Source organism: Panthera pardus, unplaced genomic scaffold, assembly GCF_024362965.1.
Source record: "Panthera pardus isolate Hobbes unplaced genomic scaffold, ASM2436296v1 HiC_scaffold_13, whole genome shotgun sequence".
NCBI lineage: Eukaryota > Metazoa > Chordata > Mammalia > Carnivora > Felidae > Panthera > Panthera pardus.
In genome coordinates this window covers 65,122,016-65,144,945 of record NW_026526688.1, presented here as the reverse complement: position 1 = coordinate 65,144,945, position 22,930 = coordinate 65,122,016, and the positions used below count along the sequence as shown (strand labels likewise).

General features: G+C 34.6%; 1 protein-coding gene across 1 annotated transcript in view; it reads right to left on the bottom strand.

Moving 5' to 3' along the window:
- The window catches only part of NAF1 (nuclear assembly factor 1 ribonucleoprotein), a 41,774-nt gene that overhangs the window by 14,574 nt on the left and 4,270 nt on the right, over positions 1-22,930 (bottom strand). The window contains exons 2-4 of the mRNA XM_019441100.2: positions 21,978-22,146; positions 7,018-7,111; positions 3,343-3,425 (exon numbers count right to left, since the gene is read on the bottom strand). Of these exons, the coding sequence (XP_019296645.2) occupies positions 3,343-3,425; positions 7,018-7,111; positions 21,978-22,146 (346 nt within the window). The remainder of the gene's footprint in view (positions 1-3,342; positions 3,426-7,017; positions 7,112-21,977; positions 22,147-22,930) is intronic.

Here is a 22,930-nt window from a genome sequence, read left to right as displayed (position 1 = left end):
GATCTAGCATAGGGTCTGTTAGGAAAACAACTGACAAGAAGAGAAGTACATTCATTCCCCCAAATTCTCATTCTACAGCACAGTCCATGCTTAGATGTTCTACATGCAGCCTGGCAAAAGTTCTAGTGGCTGGGGGCCAGCATGAGACAGCTGGCTAAAGATGCATCGAGAACACTCCACAGCCATAAAGAATTCTCCTATCAATTACTATTTTGACTTCCTATTAATAAAAATGAAGAAAATAAGAGTATTCTAGTTCACTGGTTAGAATAAATGATTATTTCAATCACCCTGTGTATTATTACTTCACAAGTTGCTGGGGGAGGAAAAAAAAAAACACTGTATCAAACTATACTTCCAGAAAATCAACACATACTACCAACCAGACTGTAACAAAGTATTCTTTAAATAAAGAATCTTTAAAAAGATCTTTAAAAAAAAAAAAGATCAGTAAAAATTTCCGCTCAATATTTGACAGGGAAAACATTTCATTGTTTCATTAGAAAGTAAAGTACATAATAATTAAAAAACAAAACCTGTTCTAACAAATACTGAAGACTAAATGCAAAACAAACAAGTAATTCATGTTATATAGGGATAATATATTGCATAGGTTGGTCAATTTTTAAATCCCCTGATATTAAAGAGCTAAACATTAAAAATAAAATTTTATTCATTTATCAAAAGGAACTATTCATCATCAGGATTAAAGGGCAAAAGGTAGAAACACAAATCCAAGGTCACCTTCCTTACATCAGTAGGGAAGGGGGAGGAGGTTTAAGGGAAATGCATCAGACAGACCAAATGGGTTGGAAACTCAATTTTATTCCTTTTTAACTTTGTGATCTTTAAGTAAGTGGGGATAATTTCACTTGCTTACAGAATTTCAATGAATTTTAAAAGATATACAGGGGTGCTGGGGTGGCTCAGTGGGCTGAACAACCGACTCTGACTCAGGTCATTATCTCACAGTTCGTGAGTTTGAGCTCTGCGCCAGGCTCTGCACTGACAGTGTGGAGCCTGCTTGGGATTCTTTGTCTCTCCTCTCTCTCTCTGTCCCTCCCCTACTCATGCTTTCTCTCTCTCAAAATAAATAAACTTAAAAGAAATAAAAATAAAAATAAAAAAATATACAAAATATCACTGTGGCTCATTATTGTTGAAGGGCAGAGGAAAAAGAAAAGATATACAAAGGTTTGACATTGAAGGTAAAACTAATTTAGTGTCCAAATAAGATCTAAAACAGATTCAATTTCATTTTCTGATCAATGGTTTGATATTCCCAACTCTCCTCTCCCCTGCCATTATATTGGGGAATCATTTCAAAGTGCTTCCATTTATGATCAAATATTTTTTAAAGGCTTGTCACTTCTTGAATTTACAAAGCTCTCTATGTAAAATTTAGAAATAGATTTAATTTTTCCCTCTAGACTTATGTCACATAACTAAAGTTAGAGGCGTAAATGTTACATTTTTATCTGATACCTTTCAAATTCAAATGACAAAAGAGCTGAATATTAACATTAGTCATGATTATAGAATTAAAAATTCAAATGTAATGAGAGATATTAAGAAATGTGAATTTAGAGGCTTTTAACTGGCTTAGTGTTGGGTATTGTGAAATTAAAATTGTCTAAGCTAGCTACTTAGAGAAAAAGGTAACTGTCACTAAAATCATAAATAAAAGGAATCATGGAAATGATCATTTTCAACTCCTAGGCAGAAAATGAAGAAATATGTTTCTGTTCCCTCTTCTCCTCTCCCTTCTTCTACATCTTTCTTGAGGACAGCGAGAAATGCTTTGCTTTTGCACTGGGGCAGAATACTGGTTTCTCCTAAAGAAGTATATACGCCCAAGGGCACGGAGAGCGGCTCATGACACAGTCATCTACTCATTTCCCATCCCTTTTCTCTCTCAACCTTCTCTGCAGTACAGCCCCCTAGCATATCTCTAACACCTCACAAAGGCACCAGCAGAACCCATACTTGAAAGAAAAGGACTGAGCTTAGGTATTTGAAAGACAAAAAAGTACAGCACCATCCTTTAAGCATTAAATCATCTTTCTTCCCCTCACTGACTTTCTCCAGCATTGCCAAAATAGATTAGCTCTAGACTCCAATTAATTCTACCACTGATTGCTTTGCAATCCTAAGTCACTCATTTCTCTTTGGTAAATTAGCCTGTCAACCTAATATATATATATATATATATATATATATATATATATATATATATATATATATATATATATGATTTCATATATTATAAACTTAAATATACTTGCATTAAATATAAATATAAGTAGGTAGTATAAGGTGGTAGGATCCTGATAAAAACCTGAGCTCTCTTTCAACTTGTGTTAGAATGGGATAGTAGGGAAGTGGCAGAAAAAAGGGAAAATTACATGAATGATCCAATAATATAATTAAAAAGATATGCTTTTTTTCTGATTAGATATAAATTAATTGTCCTAGAACAAAAAAAGAAGCCAACTGTTGGTTACCTGGGAAAAACTAAACCCCAAAAAGCTACTTCTTATCTGTCTTCAACACAATACACAAAGAACTGTACTCTGTATGGTGCAGAAATGCTGAGGTGAATAAAGCTACCCCTACAGCCAAAAAAGGAACACTTGGTTGGTATTTATATTCTTGACTTTACATCCTTTGCTGACTGCTCAAAATTGCACAGATTTGGTAAAATGTGAAGTCTTCCATATTAAAGATGGACATGCAGAGTTGTTCCATTCGAAGGATGTTAGAAGGGACTCAACTTTATGTTAAGTACTAAAGTACACATACTCATAATTTCCCAGAATGTGCTTACAATGACACTTTACAGCTATTGCTGAAATCTTTTTCTACTTTTTCTTTTTTCCATCCTCAGATTCTACCAGAGGAAACCAAAGTCTAAAGTTTTGAGAGCCACCACTCGAAGGGACTCACAAACCAAAAAAAGGTTAACTACTACACTGTAGAAAGTTCCCTGCACTCAACTTTGAGTACTTGGAGATATTCAATATGTAGAACCACTGCCTCACAAAGTACCTGACAAACGGAAAAAAATGTATTTTATATTTCATGATGCAAGCAGCAAAGAGTGATAAGCAGTATTAAACCAATATATCAACAGATAAGAAGCACTGACGAAAATCAAGAAAAAAACTAAAACTTCAGAGCTCTAGATTGCTCACCTACTAAAATTAATAAATTCTTTCTTTTTAGGACAGATAGGGAAAGTCAGAAAAAACAATCAACAAAGAAACAGCATTTTTCTTTATTTATTTATTTATCTAAAAATAAATTTTTAAGATCTGATTTTTTTTTTTTTTTTTAACAAACCTTTCCTGCTGCCTGTCGATCACTTTTAAAAATTACAGTCTCTTCATTAACCGGAGGTAGGTTAGTCATGGATTCAATTATTACTGAAAAATGAAACAGAGCAGATATTTCAAGATTTAATTAGACAATAATGTAAAATTTAAGTAATAATTTTATTTAGCCTTTAATTCCAACATAATTTAAAATGAAATTTAAGATGAGATAATGTATCTGGTAACTATTTCTCTTAAATCAACAAGCTATTTATTATCAAGTGATACAGGGAAATAGAGTCTACATATTTTTATTTATTACAGAAAGCTACAGTTCTAGGGCACCTGTGTGGGGCACCTGGGTGGCTCAGTCCATTAAGCATTCAACTCTTGCTATCTATCGGCTCAGGTTGTAACATCGTGGTCATGAGATTAAGCCCTGAGTCAGCATGGAACCTGCTTGAGATTCTCTCTACCCATCTCTCTCTCTCTGCCCCTCTTCCACTCACACACGTGCATGCTCTCTCTCTCTCTCTCAAAATAAATAAACTTAAAACAAACACACACCAAAAAAAAAAAAAAACCCAAAAAGCTACAATTCTAAGAAAAAAAAAAAACTAAAGTATAAAATCTCACAGAAAAGTTGTATCGCCCATTAAAAAGTCAATAAATTTAAGTCATGTACATTTTCTCAAGCAACTTTTATCCAAAAAAGTATAATCGCATTTACTCACAAAACTCTTATTTTAGGAAAAATCAGTCTTCTTTCTCATTGTAGAAATTCTTTTCTACAAAGAACTGAATACTTACTGTTTTATGAAAACGCTAAAGACTTCATAAAAGCATCTTCCTCAGAACAGATGAAGAATGATAGGACTCAACAGCAATTTTTATCACTCTCTTTCTCAAAAAGCAATAGCATTATCCCACTAGTCTATCATAATCAATTCCTCTATATGACACAAATGTTAAACAACCAGTCTACCATACATAGCAAAGAGAAAAAACAAGCAGTAGGCTCTTAGAAAATTAGAGTAACAAGCAAGAATACTTTGCCACATTACAGATGTCACGTCTACTTGAGAAACGAAATATAGTAATTCAGATTATTAAAATTCACTTCAAAAACTTCAATTGTATCAGTTACTACCTCTTTTAAAAATATTTTTTAATGTTTATTATTTTGAGAGAGAGAGAGAGAGAGAGAGAGAGAGAGAGTGAGCGAGCATGAGCGGGGGAGGGGCAGAGAGAGTGGGGGAGACACAGTATCCGAAGCAGGCTCTAGGCTCTGAGCTGTCAGGACAGAGCCCCATGCAGGGCCTGAACCCACGGACTATGAGATCATGAGCTGAGCAGTAGTTAGGGACACCTAACCAACTGAGCTACCCAGGCGTCCCCATCAGTTACTGCTTCTAAGTTCTGAACATACATATAAGTCACAGATTATATATAGATCAACATTTTTTGAGTTAGATCTGTTTCTGGAATAAAGATGATGAGTAAGGATTGATAATGATAGTGAGCACTAAGAGAATTCATTTTCAATCATCTCTCTTCCCTAATCCCCTTCCCAAGAATCAAATTACATGAAAATAAAAGATCACCTAATCTAATACCTTCATTTCATAAAAGGATGAGAAAACAGGACTCAAGAGATTAACATTATCATAATGTTAATATCTTATAATCATAATCTGGCTAATTCCAGACCAAGTTATCACCAGAACCTAAAATCTTCCTGCAACATCACAACTACTGACCCTGTTTCCACAGCCTACAGAACTATTCTTTTTTTATTATGATTCTAGGTGGCAGTTGCAGGTAGTTGGGTACAGATCAACTTAAAGTTTATACCATACACTGATAAAGATTTTCAAAGGCTTTCAACAGTCAAATAGGTACTAGCACAAGATCCTTAATTTTATGACATCTCTCTACTTCTACCAAGGTGAATAATATCTAATTAGCCTCCTGTATTTTCCAAATTAAAACAGAGAGAGAGAGAGGAACAAACCAGCAGAACTTGTAGAAGAACTGCAGAGTACAAAGCCAAATCCTCTCTTTTTCTCTTTGGGTTCTCATTTGAACTCATGTTATTTTTTGCTTAATGTACTAATACTTCATTTTCTCTTTTATAATCTGGTCCAAATAATGTTAGATATTTTAGGCTCTCAAAAGAGAGGAGTATGTGATAATTTTGACACAATCTTTTTTCCCCAGCAGCTTGAGAATTCTGTTAGTCTATTAGGGCGTGCTAGTCAAAACAGTATCTTTAAAGAGCATTATTCTGTGCTTATCAAATAGTTCACATTTTTTCTTGATAAACATTATGACCTAAATTTTTTCTATAAACATCAAGCCTAATAGATGCTCAACTCATACCATGTAAGCAAATAATTATTTATCTGACTTATTTATGTACATTCTTAAATGCCAAAAGTAACTCAAAAACCAGTAAATGTAAGGATTTTAGAATCAGGTAAATAAAGAGTTTTAATAATCATGATTTTTATAAAAAGGATGTTTCACTTTAATCAAAATTTTGATTAATAAATTGTAAAAGTACAAAATTATAAATGTATGAAGTTTTAAAAATATTGGTGTGGACACTGTTAGGAAAAGGTCAAAAGTCCAATTTCTATCACTGACTCATTATACAACTGATCATAAGGGCAAGTAAATTGGGTTTTCCTGTATCCCTTAAGTCCTGTAAACTAAGGAGGCTGGTGGACAATCTAGGTCTACCACCCATTTTAAGTATCTTTGACTTTGTCAACTCTGAGTTCTATTTTCAGGTGTATCTCACTATAAGACTTAATGGTAGCTACATTAACTTCAAGGCCTTTCATGTTCCTACCTCACATCCTAGGGCTAAAAGAAATCTGTAATATATAGTTCTCTTAACCAACAGCTTTAAATTTCATGCCATTAAATCACAGAGCTAATTTACATGTTTCTAAAATAAAAATCAAAGGCAGTAGGCAGAAAAATGTTCACTCCCCACCCAAAAGATACCCACATCCTAATCCCTGAACCTGTAAATATGTTTACATTAAAAAAAAAAAAAAAAAATCGCAGATGTGATTAAGGTTAAGAGCCTTGAGATGGGGAGATTATCCTGGATTATACGTGTAGGCCCAACCTAAGGAGTCCCTAAAAGCAGATAATCTTCTAAGGCTGTAGTCAGGGAGAGATATGATGAAGGGAGAAGGGTCACAGATAAGGCATATTATTGCCTTTGAAGATGAAGGGTGCCATGGGCCAAAGAATGCAGGCAGCCTCTAGAAGCTAAAAAAGACAAGAAAATGGATCCTCCCTAGAGCCCTGACAGAAACTCAGCCTTGACGAATCCTTAAATTTTAGCATAGTGAGACACATATCAAACTTCTGGCCTAGAGAACTGTAGAATAATAAATTTGTGTTGTGTAAAGTTATTAAATTTGTAGTAATTTAATAGCAGTAAAAAACGAAGATACCAAATCAAATTCTGGAGAAATGTCAGTAAAAGTAGACTTTAAATTTTTAAAAAGACAATGTATTTATTAGTAACCTATACAAGTAAAAACTGAATTTATCTATTCAAACTTAGTGACTAGAAAATGAAGTATTATTACATATTTCACAGAAAATTGACTAGTCATAAATTCTTTGATGAATACATACCTGGATACAAAAAATTTGATTAATAAAATCATTTACATACCTAATTGCTCAATAATACTTGAAACCATCCCAAGAGGCTTTAATTCAATATCTTCAGGCAGGATAATAGTGAGTTCTTCAACAGAAGGTAGTTCCTATAATATAAAAAAGCACTGATCTTCCTCCAGCTTCACCAACTTAAAAAAAAAAATGGGACATCATTTCTATTTAAAGTTTTATAAACATGTCTGACGATGTAACGTTAGGCACTCAAAACATCACTTTGATGTTATCCTTGTTAGTGTCTGGCAGTATTTCTCCCACCTCCAATATCTCCCCACATGAGTAATACAATAACATCTATAGCTTAATCCAGCTAGACAAAGAACACAGACAAAAGTACCTAGATTTGCCCACCAATCACACTTGAATGAGACAAAGAAAAGAAAAAAAAAAAAAAAAAAGCTATCACTGTTAAGGAATGCATGATTTAAAAAATAGACAATTCACACAGTGAGTCCCAGAAAAATCATTCTATTGGTCACTACGACTTCTCCAACAGAAGTGTTCTCTCACTTAGCCGTCTTAATTTGGTTAATCAATTTGATTGGGACTAAGCAGTTGAAGACAAGCAGCAATCTTTTCTGGGGCTTTGTGAAAGAGAGTAAATGTCTGGCCTCTTCAGGAAAAAGTACAGAATTTCTAGGATACAGAATGTAGGCTCCAACCTGCAAAAGCGGTGACTGTGTTCCTGGAATCTTCTTTCTCTATGTTAAAAACTAAATTTCTTTACAATTCCTCTTTTTTGACCCTATCTCAGTTGCTATAGAAACTAGACGTTGAAGTAGAGATGAAGTTGAAGAGAAATTTAAGAGTAAAACTGACCTTAGGTTTTAAAGTAAACAGAGCTTTCTATTTTTGACCTTTTCCAAAAGATCATAATTAACTTTTACAAGGAAGTTTTTTCCTTAAGAAGGCTTGAAAGTGTAAAGATCCTATGGATGGCATATCAGGAGTTAGTATGGGAGGAAAAAGATAACTTCTGAAGAAATGCCGGAAAAGATGGGAAAACCTAAACAATACAATATACTGCAGATGGATGTATCTTGGGTAATCATTTTCCTCTTCAGGGATCAAACAAGGTTTTTAACAAATCATATAACCAGAGTTGAAGTGTATAACTTGCTTTTATTTTCTGATCAAGAATTACTTACGAAAAACCACACTAAAAGTCTCAACCAACTCAATGCTTAAGACTTAATCTCTGCAAGGTTAGTCTAGATGGTGGTAGAGGAAATGACTGTCTTATGTTAGAATTTTTCTGAGTTCTTTTAGGGAGAGGACAGCCACTGTTCATTTTTGCATATTAAACATGGAAAGTCTTTTCTTGTCAAGACCATGGTTTGAAAGTGGTCCATGTGTACATTAGAATAGAGAAGGGAGTACAGTTGGTAGAAATGATACAGAACACGTGACAAGGAACAGACCTGTTTAAGAAGTTCTTAGGTAAAGAAATCCCACACCCAGTTAAATACAAGAATGGAGAATTATAACACTGGGAGACTGCAGACAGGAAGGCTTTACTGATATTTAAGAGGACAAATCACACTGATTTCTGCTTCTAGGAGTGGCACCTCTTAAAAATAGCAAATGGCATTTTCTAATGCAAAAGTGTAAATTTATTTTTTTTAAGTTTACTTACTTATTTTGGGGGGGGGGGGGGGAAGAAAGAAGGAGAGAGAATCCCAAGCAGGCTCCACGTTGTCAGCGCAGAGCCCAACACAGGGCTCGAACTCACAAACCGTGAGATCATGACCTGAGCCAAAATCAAGAGTCAGACACTTAACTGACTAGGTCACCCAGGCACCACACTAATACAGAAGTATAGTGATGAAATCTGAAATCTGCCCCACTGACTAACCAAATTATAGTTAAATCTAATACAAAAATTTTCATCACTTTTGGATTGTGATAAAGCCCACTGCTTAAATAAACTCAGGATCATGGAGGCAGAACAAAGAATAAGAAGACTCCAAAAGAGAAAGCGCTGTTAGAGCTTTTGGGAAAACTTCTGAACTGAGGTAGACCACATGCCATTAACACTTAGGACACAAAAATCAATGTTACTCTCAAATAAATAAATGCTATTTGGCCACAAAATGAAAAGCTCCTTGTTTTTCATTTTCTATGAAGAGAAATAAAAATCTATGCAATATACAGTCATTATATTTTGGTATCGATCTATATTCTGATACTGTTTTGATTTCCTTTAACTTTAAAATATATGTTCCCTTTTTTAAAAAAAGGAAAAAAACAGTACAGAAGGATTCAAAGCAAAAACAAAAAATTCCCCAATCTTATTACCTTCAACCTCCCAATTCCTCTCCAAAGATGGCTGTTAATAGTCTTTTAAATACACTTACTATGCAGATATAAACTCTACATTTCTAACTTTTAAATATTTTACTTAAAATATCCAATTATGCAAGCTATCCTTTTTACCTATCATTTTGTACATCTTTCTACAACAAAACAAACACCTAATTTTTTAAACACTCTTACAGTATATCACTGTATAGATGGACTATAATTTAACACAGTCACCTGATATATTTGCCACTTTTTAATTTTTATCATACCTATGATACAATGAACTTTCACATATATCTTTGCATAACTCCTGTTATAAACTCCTGTAAGTAGAACTGCTAGATCCAAAGGTATAAACACTTTTCATTTTTTACTGATACTGTTAAATTTCTTTCCAAAAAGGTTTTGTCAGAGGCAGCTGGGTGGCTCAGTCAGTTAAGCGTCCAACTTTGGCTCAAGTCACGATCTCACAGTTCGCGGGTTCGAGCCCTGCAATGGGCTCCAGCTCTGGGCTGAGAGCTCAGAGCCTGGAGCCTGCTTCAGATTCTGTGTCTCCCTGTCTCTCTGCCCCTCCCCCCATTTGCACTACGTTTCTGTCTCTTGGGGAAAAAAAAGTCAAAAAGGTTCATCAATTAACAATTCCACAAATGATGAGATTTTTCCCAGATTCTTGTAATCACTGAGAAGCAACCCTGAAACCTTGGCCAGTCTGAGAGGTCTACAATATAAAATACATCTTGCTTTAATTTGAATTTCTTCATTAATCAGGAAGACTGTGCATCTTTACGTGTTTCCTGGCTCTCTGACTGTTTACGAATTGTGTATCTTATACATTTTTCTTTAAAATTTATCTTTTTATAAATTTATAAGAACTATGTATTAAAGAACATTTGCCCTTTATCAAATATGAAGAAAATATCCACTTGCTTACCTCCCAGAATGCATTTAAGTTGCTTAACGAACTTCAGCATTTTAATTTTTATGTAAATATATCAAGCTTTTCTTTCTTTGGCTTTTGACACTTGTGTCACTAAAAAGAAAGACCTTCCCTATACCAAAATCACTTTTTAAATTCACTGATATTTTCATTGCTTCTAATCTCATTTTTAATATTTCAATTTGGTCCATTTATAATTTTACTTTTGTATAAAAGCAAAGCAAAGATTGGCTTTATCTTTATCCATATTACTGGCCAATTATTCCCATGTGTTATAGAACAATCCATCCTTTCCTCTACTGATTTGAAGAATAAATTTTAACATGTACTAAATGTACTTATATATTTGGGTTTTTTACTGAAATCTCCACTCAGTTCCACTGATTTATTTCAGTGTCAGTCCTAAACTATTTTAACAACTGTGCCTTTCATTACATGTTTTAATATTTGGGAATAAGGCAAGTTCTTCTATTCACTTCATCCATATTTTTCCCCTTGGAAATTTTCCTAACTATTCTCAGGTTTATTTCACTACACAAACTTTAAAACCATTTTGTCATATATGCGTCTTGTTAGTAGTGATTAAAATCATGTTTAGAGTTGTCTTTTTATAAGTCATAAATAGTCCTTAGGTTTATTTAAAGCCATCTTCTACCTTATTTGATATTATAAATTCCTAGTTATTTAGTATCTTTGCTATTATAAATGTATCTTTATAGGGTATTATTTGAACACAAAAAAGCATCATGATGAAATTTATGTCCAATTACTTTCTTTTGTATTCACTATATTACCATATTAAATCCCTCTCCTTTTCAACATCATTACATCATGTTTTTAACTTTTCAAATAATATTGGTTGCTATTTCCAGAATATCAAGTGTCAAGCAACTGTAATGATAGAGGGCATGATGAATGAGTTTTTATTAGGAATGTTTTAATGTTAAGCATAATGATGTGTCTTGACTGAAATTTCTTTTTAAAAAGGTTAAGAAAGTGACCATCTATTCCTATTTGTGTTTCTATTTGTGTGTGGATTTTTTTTTTTTTAGATCAGACTGTTGAACTTTATCTAATGCCTTTTCATCATCATTTGAGATCATTATAACATAATTTACTATAAGTTCAGCAGGTCAGCTTCAACATCTGATGAAATCCTGATGTTCTCTAAGGATGTTTATGAGACACATCTAGCAATGAGGATGACAGGGGAAGATATACAAAGCCAGAATATTTGTAGTGGGGCAGGAACTCACAACTGTGGTCAAAAGCAGAGTCTGAGAGGCTTCCTTAATTCCTGTTATCCTGTTTCCGAGCTATGTATTAACAGGACAAAACTGCCTACAAATGAGGAGGATCTCTAGTCCCATACAGAACCAAACTCAGGGAAAAAAACCCCAGAAATACTGTTATCTACGATCACCACCATTCCTCTAGTTCTAGTTCAGTTATCCCAGTATCTTGTAACATAGGAATGTTTTCTAAGCATTCCTAAAAAAGGTCAATGAAGGCATTAAATTGCCTTTTAATAGTAAAAGACCTATTTAAGTGATATATGAAATCTCTCTCACAAATACTCTGCAGAACACAAGAAGTATATAACAAACTAAATATTGTGCATAAAATTTATAAGAAATAAGTGAAATCAGCCTAGTACAATTCCAGGTTAAAAGCTTTATGTGTTTTGGCGTTTACCTTCGAAAGTCCAGTGAAGTAAAGCAGTATATTTGCTTTGAAAATGACAACATCTTGGGGACTGGATCAGAGAAGAAGAGATATTATATTTGTCCTTTTTAAACACATATGCTTTCCATAAAGATTTTTGTCAGGTTCAAAAAGACAGAACTTCAGAAGTTTCAAGAGGAAAGTTCCTTGGATTGCTATGTCAGACTGGGCAGTAGGAGATCTTGTCTTGATGTTTGGATGTCAAATTTACTTTCTCTTCCCTAACTATGAAATCTGAAGTACCACCACACCAAGCCTAGTTACTCTTTATTAAATCACCCTGCTAATTTTCTTTTTTGTAAAACACTTTACTGTCTAACATCCCATGTGTTTATTACTTGCTTGAAGTCCACTCCCTTAACTAGACAATAAATACAACAACAAGCAGGACTTGGTCAGCCTTGCTGATTGCTGTGGCACCCCGAACAGTGGCTAGCACATAGTAGGTGCTTACTACATATTTCTTAAATGAAATGACTTACCTCATCAGTCTAAGTTAAACAAAACTCTCAGAAGAGGTCACAGTCTTTTTCAATCGGCAAAATCAAATAATGAAAATATAATTCCCAGGAATCAAAAGAGAATCCTCAAGGAATGAAAGTAAGAAACACAGGCTTCTAAGGGAGCTTCGTTGCCCAGGACTGATGCATAGATACCTCAGGTTTGCAGCAGCAAACATCATTACAATTATTAGATTAACACCTGGCTGCCCGATAACACAGTTGCTGTTCAACAGCTGTTCCTGGTAAGGTAACGAATAAATCTGCTCAGTCACATAATCTCCTTTAAAGAAATAAAAATCAATAATTTTGTTTTCCATGAGTGGGGAAAGGATACACTTGTCACAAAAAAAGAGGAAAAACACAGACACACTCCAATAAGGGGGAAAAAATAGCCAGAACACATACTGAAGGACACTACTGCTCTTGACAGTACACATAGGATATAAAGAATTAAAAGTAAAAGTCATACTGATAAACTAAAAAGCTGAGGGCAGAGGTGATGAGGGAAATCTGAGATAGAAAGACCTTCTCCATCACATAAGCAAAAATCAAGTGTACTGAAAATAAAAGACAAAAAGGCTATATACTGCAGGTAAGGAAGATTAAAGTATGAGCCTGGATTAACCTACAACCCTCATGGAAAGATGGATAAGTAGGTAAAAAGGCTTCTTTTATTCTGCTTATAGAACACCAGACACTAACTACATTTGGCTATTTAAATTTAACTAAAACTGAATAAAATTTAAAATGCAGTCTTTAGTTGGACTAGCCACATTTCAAATGCTCAACAGCTACAGTATTAACACAGCACAGATATAGAACATTTCTACCATTGCAGACAGGTCTACTGAACAGCACTGCTTTATGTTCTCAGACATCCAAAAAGCCCTCCACTACAAAACATACACCCAGGTAATAATAGTACCCATCTGTTTTCGGCCATCAATACAGATATAATTTTAAGGCCACATTACAACAGCATACACCATATTACTATTAAGCCTTAATGATAATCTGAATACTCTACCTGGGAAATGAAGATTTGTGATCAATCTCTATTTTTATGACTTTTACTTCCCAAAATTAAAAAGAAACTAAAACCTGTCTTGGATGTACAGTATCTGCAACCAGAGATAAATATCTATCCTACTGTTTAAATACAGTGAGTGTTAGGTTTACTGACTCAAAATCAAAGAAGAGTAAAAATAGTTCTGGACATACTTATTCAAAACCTGTATTTGTAATAACAAAGAATAGGCAAGAAAAGGAAGAAAAGTACTTCATTCACATCATCAGCAGAAGAAAAGGCCACATGGAAATAAAAATCCCTAGTCACATACCAGCATTTGGCAAATGAACGACGGGAATTCAACATACTAAGAAATTCAATCACTTATTTCCTACACAATCTACAGTTCCAAGTCAAAGTCTTTATTAAAAGACAATATGATGGTCCAAGCAAATACAATTTAAGAAAGCTTATTACATTAGGATACAATCATCTATCACCAAGACAAAATATGCTACATTATTCAGAAACCAAATAACCAAAGTTCAAATGATCAAATTCTAATATTGCTACATATGCATTTCTACACAAACACTAAAAATACAGCAGACTGGAATCACATCTGTTACTAGTTCTGAATCTGCTTCCCCCTACTTAAATACTACCCTCAGGCAAATCACTTTCTGGGAACCAGTTTTCCTATTCTAAAGATTTTTTTTTTAAGTTTTATTTATTGTATTTATTTATTTGAGAGATAGAGATAGAGAGAGAGAGAGAGAGAGAGAGAGAGACAGAGAGGGGCTGAGAGGAAGAGAGAACCCTAAGGCAGGCTCCACGCTGTCAGTATGGAGCTTGACATGGTGGCTCAAATTCATGAACTGCGAGATCATGACCTGAGCCAAAATCAAGAGTCAAACTCTTAACCAACTGAGCCACCCAGGCGTCCTGGTTTTCTTATTCTAAATAGTGAGAAAAGTGAGCAAAAGTTCTGAATATTTCACGTAAATGGCTAATACTGCAATTTAAAAAATGTTTAACTGCATGTAATCAAAAAGACAGCACAGTAAGATAGAAATTATATACCAGCCTCAAACACAATTACTGTAATTCTGGATAATAGATACCCATAACCATGGCATTAAAGAAATGCATGGCCCTAACTACACTTCTGAAATATCCGTGAAAGAACAATTATTGTTCGTGTTACAAGTTTATTATATTCTGATTCTTGAACATCTGTATGGCCTACAAGGTTGTTCAATTAAGCACAATATTCAAATGAGTACCATAGAACATTAAAAATCCATCCTATTAAACTGTAGATACACTAGTCAAAAAATGGGTGTCAAAGACTTCCATCGCAAAATTGGAAGGAGCTAATGGGTCAAATATGGCCTCTGAGAAGATGACATTTGTGCATTACAATGATCTTGAATTCTCTATTTCTTTAAGACTTATGGGGCAAGAAAAAAATCAGTAAAAGAAAAAAAAGAGAGAGAGATCAGTAATTTATGATTTTCTGAGGCAAAATTATCTAAAGAACCCTGATTTGGATTTTCATTCACGAATCTACAAAAAGGGCAGTGGAGGGTAATAGAAAAGGAATCAAACATTCCAAATGGCAACTAATCCTTTCTGGTGCAGACTGGGGAGAATTTTTAAAAGTGAGGAAAGTGGAATAAAATTATCTGGCCACTTTCCTCAGATTACTCAAGAATACAGGACATGCATGTGGCAGCCAATTACCTGATGCTATTAGGTGAGCCTTCACTTTTCAGATATGGTTGGAAAGTAGGATCCAATCCCTGGAGTACTGAGAGCCATGAATGGAATTTTTTTTTCCCTATAGCTGGTAAAACATATTGGAAAAAAGAATGGATTAGGTCTGTACACTGTGTGGTAACTATGACCACATATAACATTTAGTAGTAGTCTAATTCATCAACTTTACAAAAAGTACTTTTACAATGTTCCATGGGACTCAGCTTTTTCTTTAGCTATCTCTCACCAGTACACATTAATTGCCATCATGAATTACTCTATTGTATATGACACTAAATTTAAGATTGAGACTAGCCCATTAAATATTTTCACCTAAAAAATGAGTCAACACTTCTTTGCAGTCTCTTTATATTTTTCTTTTTAAATAAATACAATGTTCTTATCCTGTTTTTCTCTAAAATTACTGTCAGAAACAAAGTTCCTAATATCTCCAAAAGTTCACTCACATAAACATTAAAGTAAGATCTCGATACGAAAAAATCTTTAGCAATAAATATAACTCTAAGCATTCTTTTGTTAACTGAGTCCGTATTTCATCAAATAAGACACTGACTTTATATATCACAAAGATAAAGCACTGTCCAAAAAATTTTTAAATGTCATCAATTATTAGTCCCAAATTTTAAAATGTTAACAAATGAAAAAAGTGCCCATTTTAGAACTGACGACATTAGCTGTATGGATGATGAATGAATGAATGAATGAATGAATGAAGAAACACTCTCTGAGCCCCTACTAGTAACCAACACTGGGAATACAACTGCCAAGCAACACCCTGCATCTATTCAGTGGGAAAGTTCATATTCTCTTCACCTGTCACCTTTCCATACCTATCTTACCTTGTAATTTAAGATCAAGTCAGGATGACTTCCTTGACCCCTGCAGTGCAAGTTATCTGCTCTTACACAAAATCTCACAGCTTTTTAAGGCTAGTAGCATTCATCAGGCATCCAATCATTAACTTTCTGGTGTCACTCTCTAACTAGATTCCCCTTTAACAGACATTTGTCTTTATCCTCTAAAGCAATCAGAACTTACTTATTAAAATCTACTGAGGAATTGGAGAATGTAACAAATGGAATGTTTCTGTGTAATAATAACCACATGGTATATTCACAGAACATATATGGTTACTCTAATAGATAAAACACTATTTATTTGAAGTTTAAGGGATCATTTCTACTTGCTATAAGCTTTACTAAAATAATTTTGTATAACGAAGCATGAAATTTTAATTTTTTTAAAAAATCTGAGCACTATTTTTAAAGAGTACCACATATTAATTTAAAAATAGCTCCTTTTAAGTACATAAGCCATTTCTTAAATATCAAACATTCCAAAAAGAATGTTAGAAGTGTCATCAGTATTCTATGATACAATGCAGTAATTTCAAATGTACCTAGAGTCATAAAAAGCTAAAGTTGAAAGAAGCCTTCATTTAAGGCAAAACTTATAAAGCAAGGTAGGCCTCGAAAACAACCTATTCTGTCTATGATTTTTAAGTGAAGACCAAGGTGCAATACAGTTTCATAGATGGTGTGAGATCAACAGGCATGAAATAATCGGCTGTAAGTAACTTCTGACCACTTGAGGCGGTCCAGATAGTTTCCATACCCTTATGTTAGGATGTTTTAGGATATGCATCTGCACTGCCAAAATCAGAAAGAAAATATAGTGTACTCAACCTAACCACAAAATGCATTTGTTTTACAATATAACATAGGCAGTCTCTAAATTATGAAGGTACCAAGAATTGCCTAAAGCATTAAAGTTTTTTCTTGGTCATATTATATTATGTGTATAAATACATACTATTATGCCTACTACAGCATTATCTATTTTTTATCCCCATAAGCACTGTAACCATAACTTTTGAATGTTAAGTAAAACCCTTCAGGTTTTCAGAAGAGAAAATAATAGGCATTAATGTATAAAATTAATTTCTGATTAAGATTTTGAAATGTCACAATTCCTTAAACGTTTTTACGACTCTGAATTTTTAATTACATCTGATTTATTTGAATAAACAGTTCAGGGCATAAACTGCTGACAAAGTTTTTCAAAAAGGACCTAATTTTCCAATTCACTGAAACACTGAATAAACTCAATGTGGTCTAATGTAGTTTCAAAGCTGTAATATCTATGCTGCTTTACATTTACTGTGGAGGTTAAATATACACCTTCTCAGCATTAAAGAGGAGTATATGATAAAAGAATAAGTCCACTTGGCTAAATTTAACAGCATATATTACATAATTGTGACATTATAAATAGAGCCATCTAAGATTACCCTCCTTTTCAATGCCTCTATGGTATGGCTAACCATTCCCTCTTTTTTTCCTCTTCTCTTCACCCCTCCTTTTTTTAAATCAAGTTATAACCATATCTTGTCATCCAAAGGGATTACTGCAACACTCTAAGGTTAATTCTAAAAGAACAATCTTGAGGTTGCTTCACTATCTCCCATATACTTACAATTAAAGACCTGCAATAGTTAGTAGTTAGATCACCAGGACCTAACTTTTCAACAATAGAAAAGATTTAAAAAGCTAGATCCAGGGAGGCAACATTCCTGCTTGACAGACTAACTGAAGGTAAAAATGATGTTCAGCATGCCTCAATGGCAGTAGAAACAGCCTAGAATATGAGACATGTTATAAAGAGGTAAGACAGGGAAAACTGGGATAAATTGGGCATGTCTATGTTCTAGAGATCTCTAACATCCAGCAGAAACTCTCTAATGGATAGAACTGCTTGGTCGATTTTAACTTATGTGTACCTTTTAGCAAAGACAACATGAATAATAGGTCTCATTAATTTTCTTCAGCATTTCATTATGAAATTAAATTAAATAGACTACATAGATGAAACAGTTCTATGCACAATCCCTGCTAAAAGGATATATCAGTATGATCTGAAAAAGATGGTACATTTGATACTGGCTAGAGCTAGTTGTCAAGAGGGGATAGTTCCCAGAAAAGTAGACTGTCATTTTCAAAAAAATAAATAAATAAACTTATTTATTTTTACTTATTTTGTTTTTACTTAAACAAAATCACACACACACAAAAACAAATCTAATAAGCTAAATAATAGGACTGTCCCAAAGTCAGCAAAGAAATATAGCACTAACTGTCTGGTTTGTCAAGGGGAAGATGACAGAAGATACTAGATAGAGAGCCAGGGTCACAATCTATGTGGGAGCTAGAATTAAAAAGATGAATCTACAGGTAAACAGAAGAAGTCAGTAAGTAAAGAAAGAATAAAATGACACTCAGAGAACTAGGAGAATATCCAAGAGGCCTATAAAAGAAACAACAGCACAGCCATCCTCAATAGCTGCCTAGTTCCCAATGGCTTTCCTCCCCAAGTAAGTTTACAATACATCTCCCTTCTCGAGGTAATTGGAGAGCCTCTGCTACTCACAACCACAAGAGTCCAACATAAGTCACGTGTGATAACCTCTTCCAAGTATTTCCCTTTTATTCTCTAATACGATAACTGTTATTACTGACTAAATAGCATCCTTTTCCGAAATGGATAAAAGCCTCCCTTTCCTATGACAGAGAACCCATTCCTTGTGGTTTGCAGGGCTTGGTGTTAACCACACAACCCTCACCCTCCTCAAAATACACACACATTCACACTCCCTTTCTGTAAACTGGCTCGTACATGTTCCCACCTTCACACATGCCCATGTACTTTCTCTAAAGCACTTACTCTCCTACATACTTTCCCACATAAACAGGAGTGACTGTGACTAATGCTCAAGCAATCTGAAGACACATTCCATTAGCCTCAATGATGTGTTCAGGGCTGTGTACCAGGCCCCAGGTAAACCAGTATTAAGCCCTTCACAAGACTCGCATATAGGAATATCAATGGCCAAACTGCCAGGTCTATGGAGAAAAACCTACTGATCAACAGAGAAAAAGGCAGAGTCCTAAAGATACGCAGTAGTGTAACCATACCATCCTTGCTCATCAGGGCCAAGTCATTCTTCTCCCTTGAACTTGAGAGCTGAAGTCCTGAAGGAGTCCTAATATATACTTTCACAGCCCTAAGTCAAAGATTTATGGCAGACCAAGGAACTCATTCCTCCACTCAACTCTAGTAGCAGTAGTCTAAAGGACTAGGAATTTCCAATAAATTGACTTCCTAATCATGTAAATATAAAATAAAGTGAAAAGCTACTCAAGAATCCGAAGTTGAAAAGTAAAGACTATAATTGCTTCTTCCATCCTTCCCAAAGATCCCTCAGAACTGGCACAAAAGGGAACAGACTGGCCCACTGTTCAAGTTTCAAAAGCTAACATACCTTGCCAGCAAACATGTAATTTTCTGATACTAACCAAACATACTTTCACAATTCAATAGCACTTCCAAAATTATATTTGTCTCTGATTTATTTACTCTCTGTCTCTCTCCACCAAGCACTATGAGAGCAGAAACTGGAGGGTTTTGTTTATAGCACTTAGTATATGACAGGTGTGCTAGAATAGTTTAAGAATGAATGAATGTAAAATGCCAGTTCCCTTACTCATTCTTATTCTCAATCATATATTACTCTTGACTGACAACTCATTATCTATTAAGCACCCTACCTGATACTATGGAAGCTACAAAGATGAGATATGAACTCAGCCTTCCAGAAGGTAGTTCCTGGCCTCTGTGTAAACATGGACCCTTTTGGTTTTCTGATGAAAATATGAGCACAATATACCAAGAAAAATACTTAAACATATAGACTAAAATTTTGCATTAAATTTCAAGAGATTCACAAGGTAAAATTCCAGGTCTAGTAAGATAAATTTAAAAAATGATATACAGGGGCACCTGGGTGGCTCAGTTGGTCAAGTGTCCAACTTCAGCTCAGGTCATGATCTTGCAGTCTGCGAGTTTGAGTCCCACATTGGGCTCTGTGCTGACAGCTCAGAGCCTGGAGCCTGCTTCAGGGTGAGCCTGCCTCTCCCCGACTCATGTTCTGTCTCTGTCTCTCAAAAATGAGTAAATTAAAAAAAAATTTTTTTAATGATATATATACAGGAGTACTGCAGTCCTTTATTTGTTGATCTGAGAAAACTTAGAAAGGTGACCAAAATACAAGAGAAAGACCAAAGAAGTCTCCCAATATTTTCAGAAAATAAATAGTCATAAGTTGGGAGAGCCTGTGCATAAAAAGGCCAGGAAGGGATATCAATGTCTGTAGTTTGATGAAGCTGCATAAAAATCCAAGCGGTTTTCAATACATAAAGCATAAAATAGGATATTTCTCACTACAAGTAGAGAAAAAGAAATAATATTGGTAGGTCATAAAAAGGTGCCCAATTACCTCCAGGCTTTTAAAATGTTTTCAAAATTAAAAATTAAAAAATTAAATGCTTTCAAACCTTGCACTAAAATGTTTCATTGATTTAAGTTATTACATAATAACTGTAATTAGTGATCATTAAATTTTTAAAAAACATTAACAATAAGTAAAGTACATAAGGGTATAGAGAGAATAAACATGGGGCAATATAGCCTATATTCTGAAATTCTGAGGAGATATTTCTATTGGATCATGAGGTTTCAACCAAACTATCACCATCCTTCTAGGAACGGTTTACAGTTTAAGAGGAAATAACCACACGAGACTACTTTACAAACCAAACCTATCAGGTGCCAATAAATACCATCCTGTAATGAACAAGTTTTCTCCATCTGCAACAATAAAATGTTCCCAAACCTCAAGTAAATAGGGGTCCTAAAAAACTCTACCCATCTAATTGCACTTTCTACTCCTCTAAATGCAATCAATTAAAAAGATTTCAAGGGTACCTTGGCGGCTCAGTCAGTTAAGTGTCCAACTCTTGATTTCAACTCAGGTTATGATCTCATGGTTTGTGAGAATGAGCCCCACATTGGGCTCTGCACTGAGTGTGGAGCCTGTCTGGGATTCTCTCTCCTGCTCTCTCTGCCCCTCCCCCCACCTGTGTTTGCTCACTTGGGCATGCACACTCTTGCTCTCTCAAAAGTAAATAAACATTTAAAAATAAATAAATTAATAAAAAGATTTCAATTATGGGGCACCTGGGTGGCTCAGTTGGTTAAATGCCTGACTTCAGCTCAGACTGAAGATCAGGTCATGATCGCATGGTTCAGGAGTTTGAGCCCACATCCGGCTAGCTTAAAGTTGACATTGCAGAGCTTGCCTGGGATTTTCCGTCTCCCTCTCTCTGCCTCTCCCCTCACTCTCTCTCTCGGAATAAATAAATAAACTTTAAAAAAAAAAAAAAAGATTTCAATTACTATTGGACAAAATTTTCTGACGTGTGGACAAACACACACACACACACACACACACACACACACACACACACATCACCAAGGTTGTAAATCCACATATGAAATCTTTTCTAAGAAAATTTTAAAAAAGTAGCAAACTAAAGTTAATGCCCAGCATGAACAATTTTCAAACTTTAGAGTTAGAAGCAACCTTAGAAACCTTAGCAACCAGATCAATCCTTGCTTTTATGTTAAAAACAAAAACAAAAACAAAACAAAAAACAAGGCATAGCAAAAGTCTGCCCAATAACAGGCTGAGAAGTCTTCAAATTTATGGAGGCAGATACAGGCCAAATGAGACCAGAATTAGTACCGTAACATCTTTTATAACATGCAAATTAAGTTTAAGAACAAACAGAAGTACTTACGTTAAGGAGTAATTCATCTTTTGTTTTAAGAGGGAAATTCTTATTTTCCTTCTCAACTTGTAAATCATCTTCTCCATCTGACAGCAGTGGAGGAAGTGACAGACGAGAGGACGATGATGAGGAAGATGATGAGGACGAGGAGGAGCTTGAACTATCTGAATCTGTGTCACTGTAGGGAGAAAAAGTTGAAAACTTAGTAAAGCAGTAGTAAAACAGTACTAAATTACAAGTGTTCAACTAGGAAATATCTACTTTACTATGTATTTACTGTTGCTGATATAATTCAAAAGCTAGCATCTCGAAATTGACTATGATTTTTGGAAAGTAGACTTTAATCCATTGGTAACATTTGCAAAACCTCTGCTATAACCCAAAACCTTTTTATTAAAATAGTCTCACACATCACACATTTGTCTTAATGTAATTATGCATGTGACAAATCACTCACAAAAGAAATCTCTGAACAAGAGACCTTTCTTACTACTCAATGACCAGAAGATCACTTAATTGCCAATAAAATGTTCACAGTTTCATGCAACTTGGGAAACTCCTGAAAATTACCAATCATGCTGACCACTCTACTCTCTAAAAACTCCCTTAGCCCTTGATTTCCACAGCAATGACCAGTAACCCTCTTCTTAAATTGCTGATTATGTCCCTCAGCACATTTTATGTTTTTAAAAGTCCATCCTCATTTCTTCTTCTTTGTCCTCTTCCCATGGATAACCTCATCCATTCCAATGATTTCAATCATCACTCCTGTATAGATAACTCCTAAATCATCAGCTTTGATACTGAAAATTCTAGGCTCCACCCCTTATCTCTGGCTGTACACTGGCCACTTCTGTATGAATAACCTACACTCACCTCATACTAGCAACAAGTTTAAAAAAAAAAAATTCTCCCTATTAAACCTGCTTCTCTCCTTGAGCTACTATTTTATTTCATTGCTT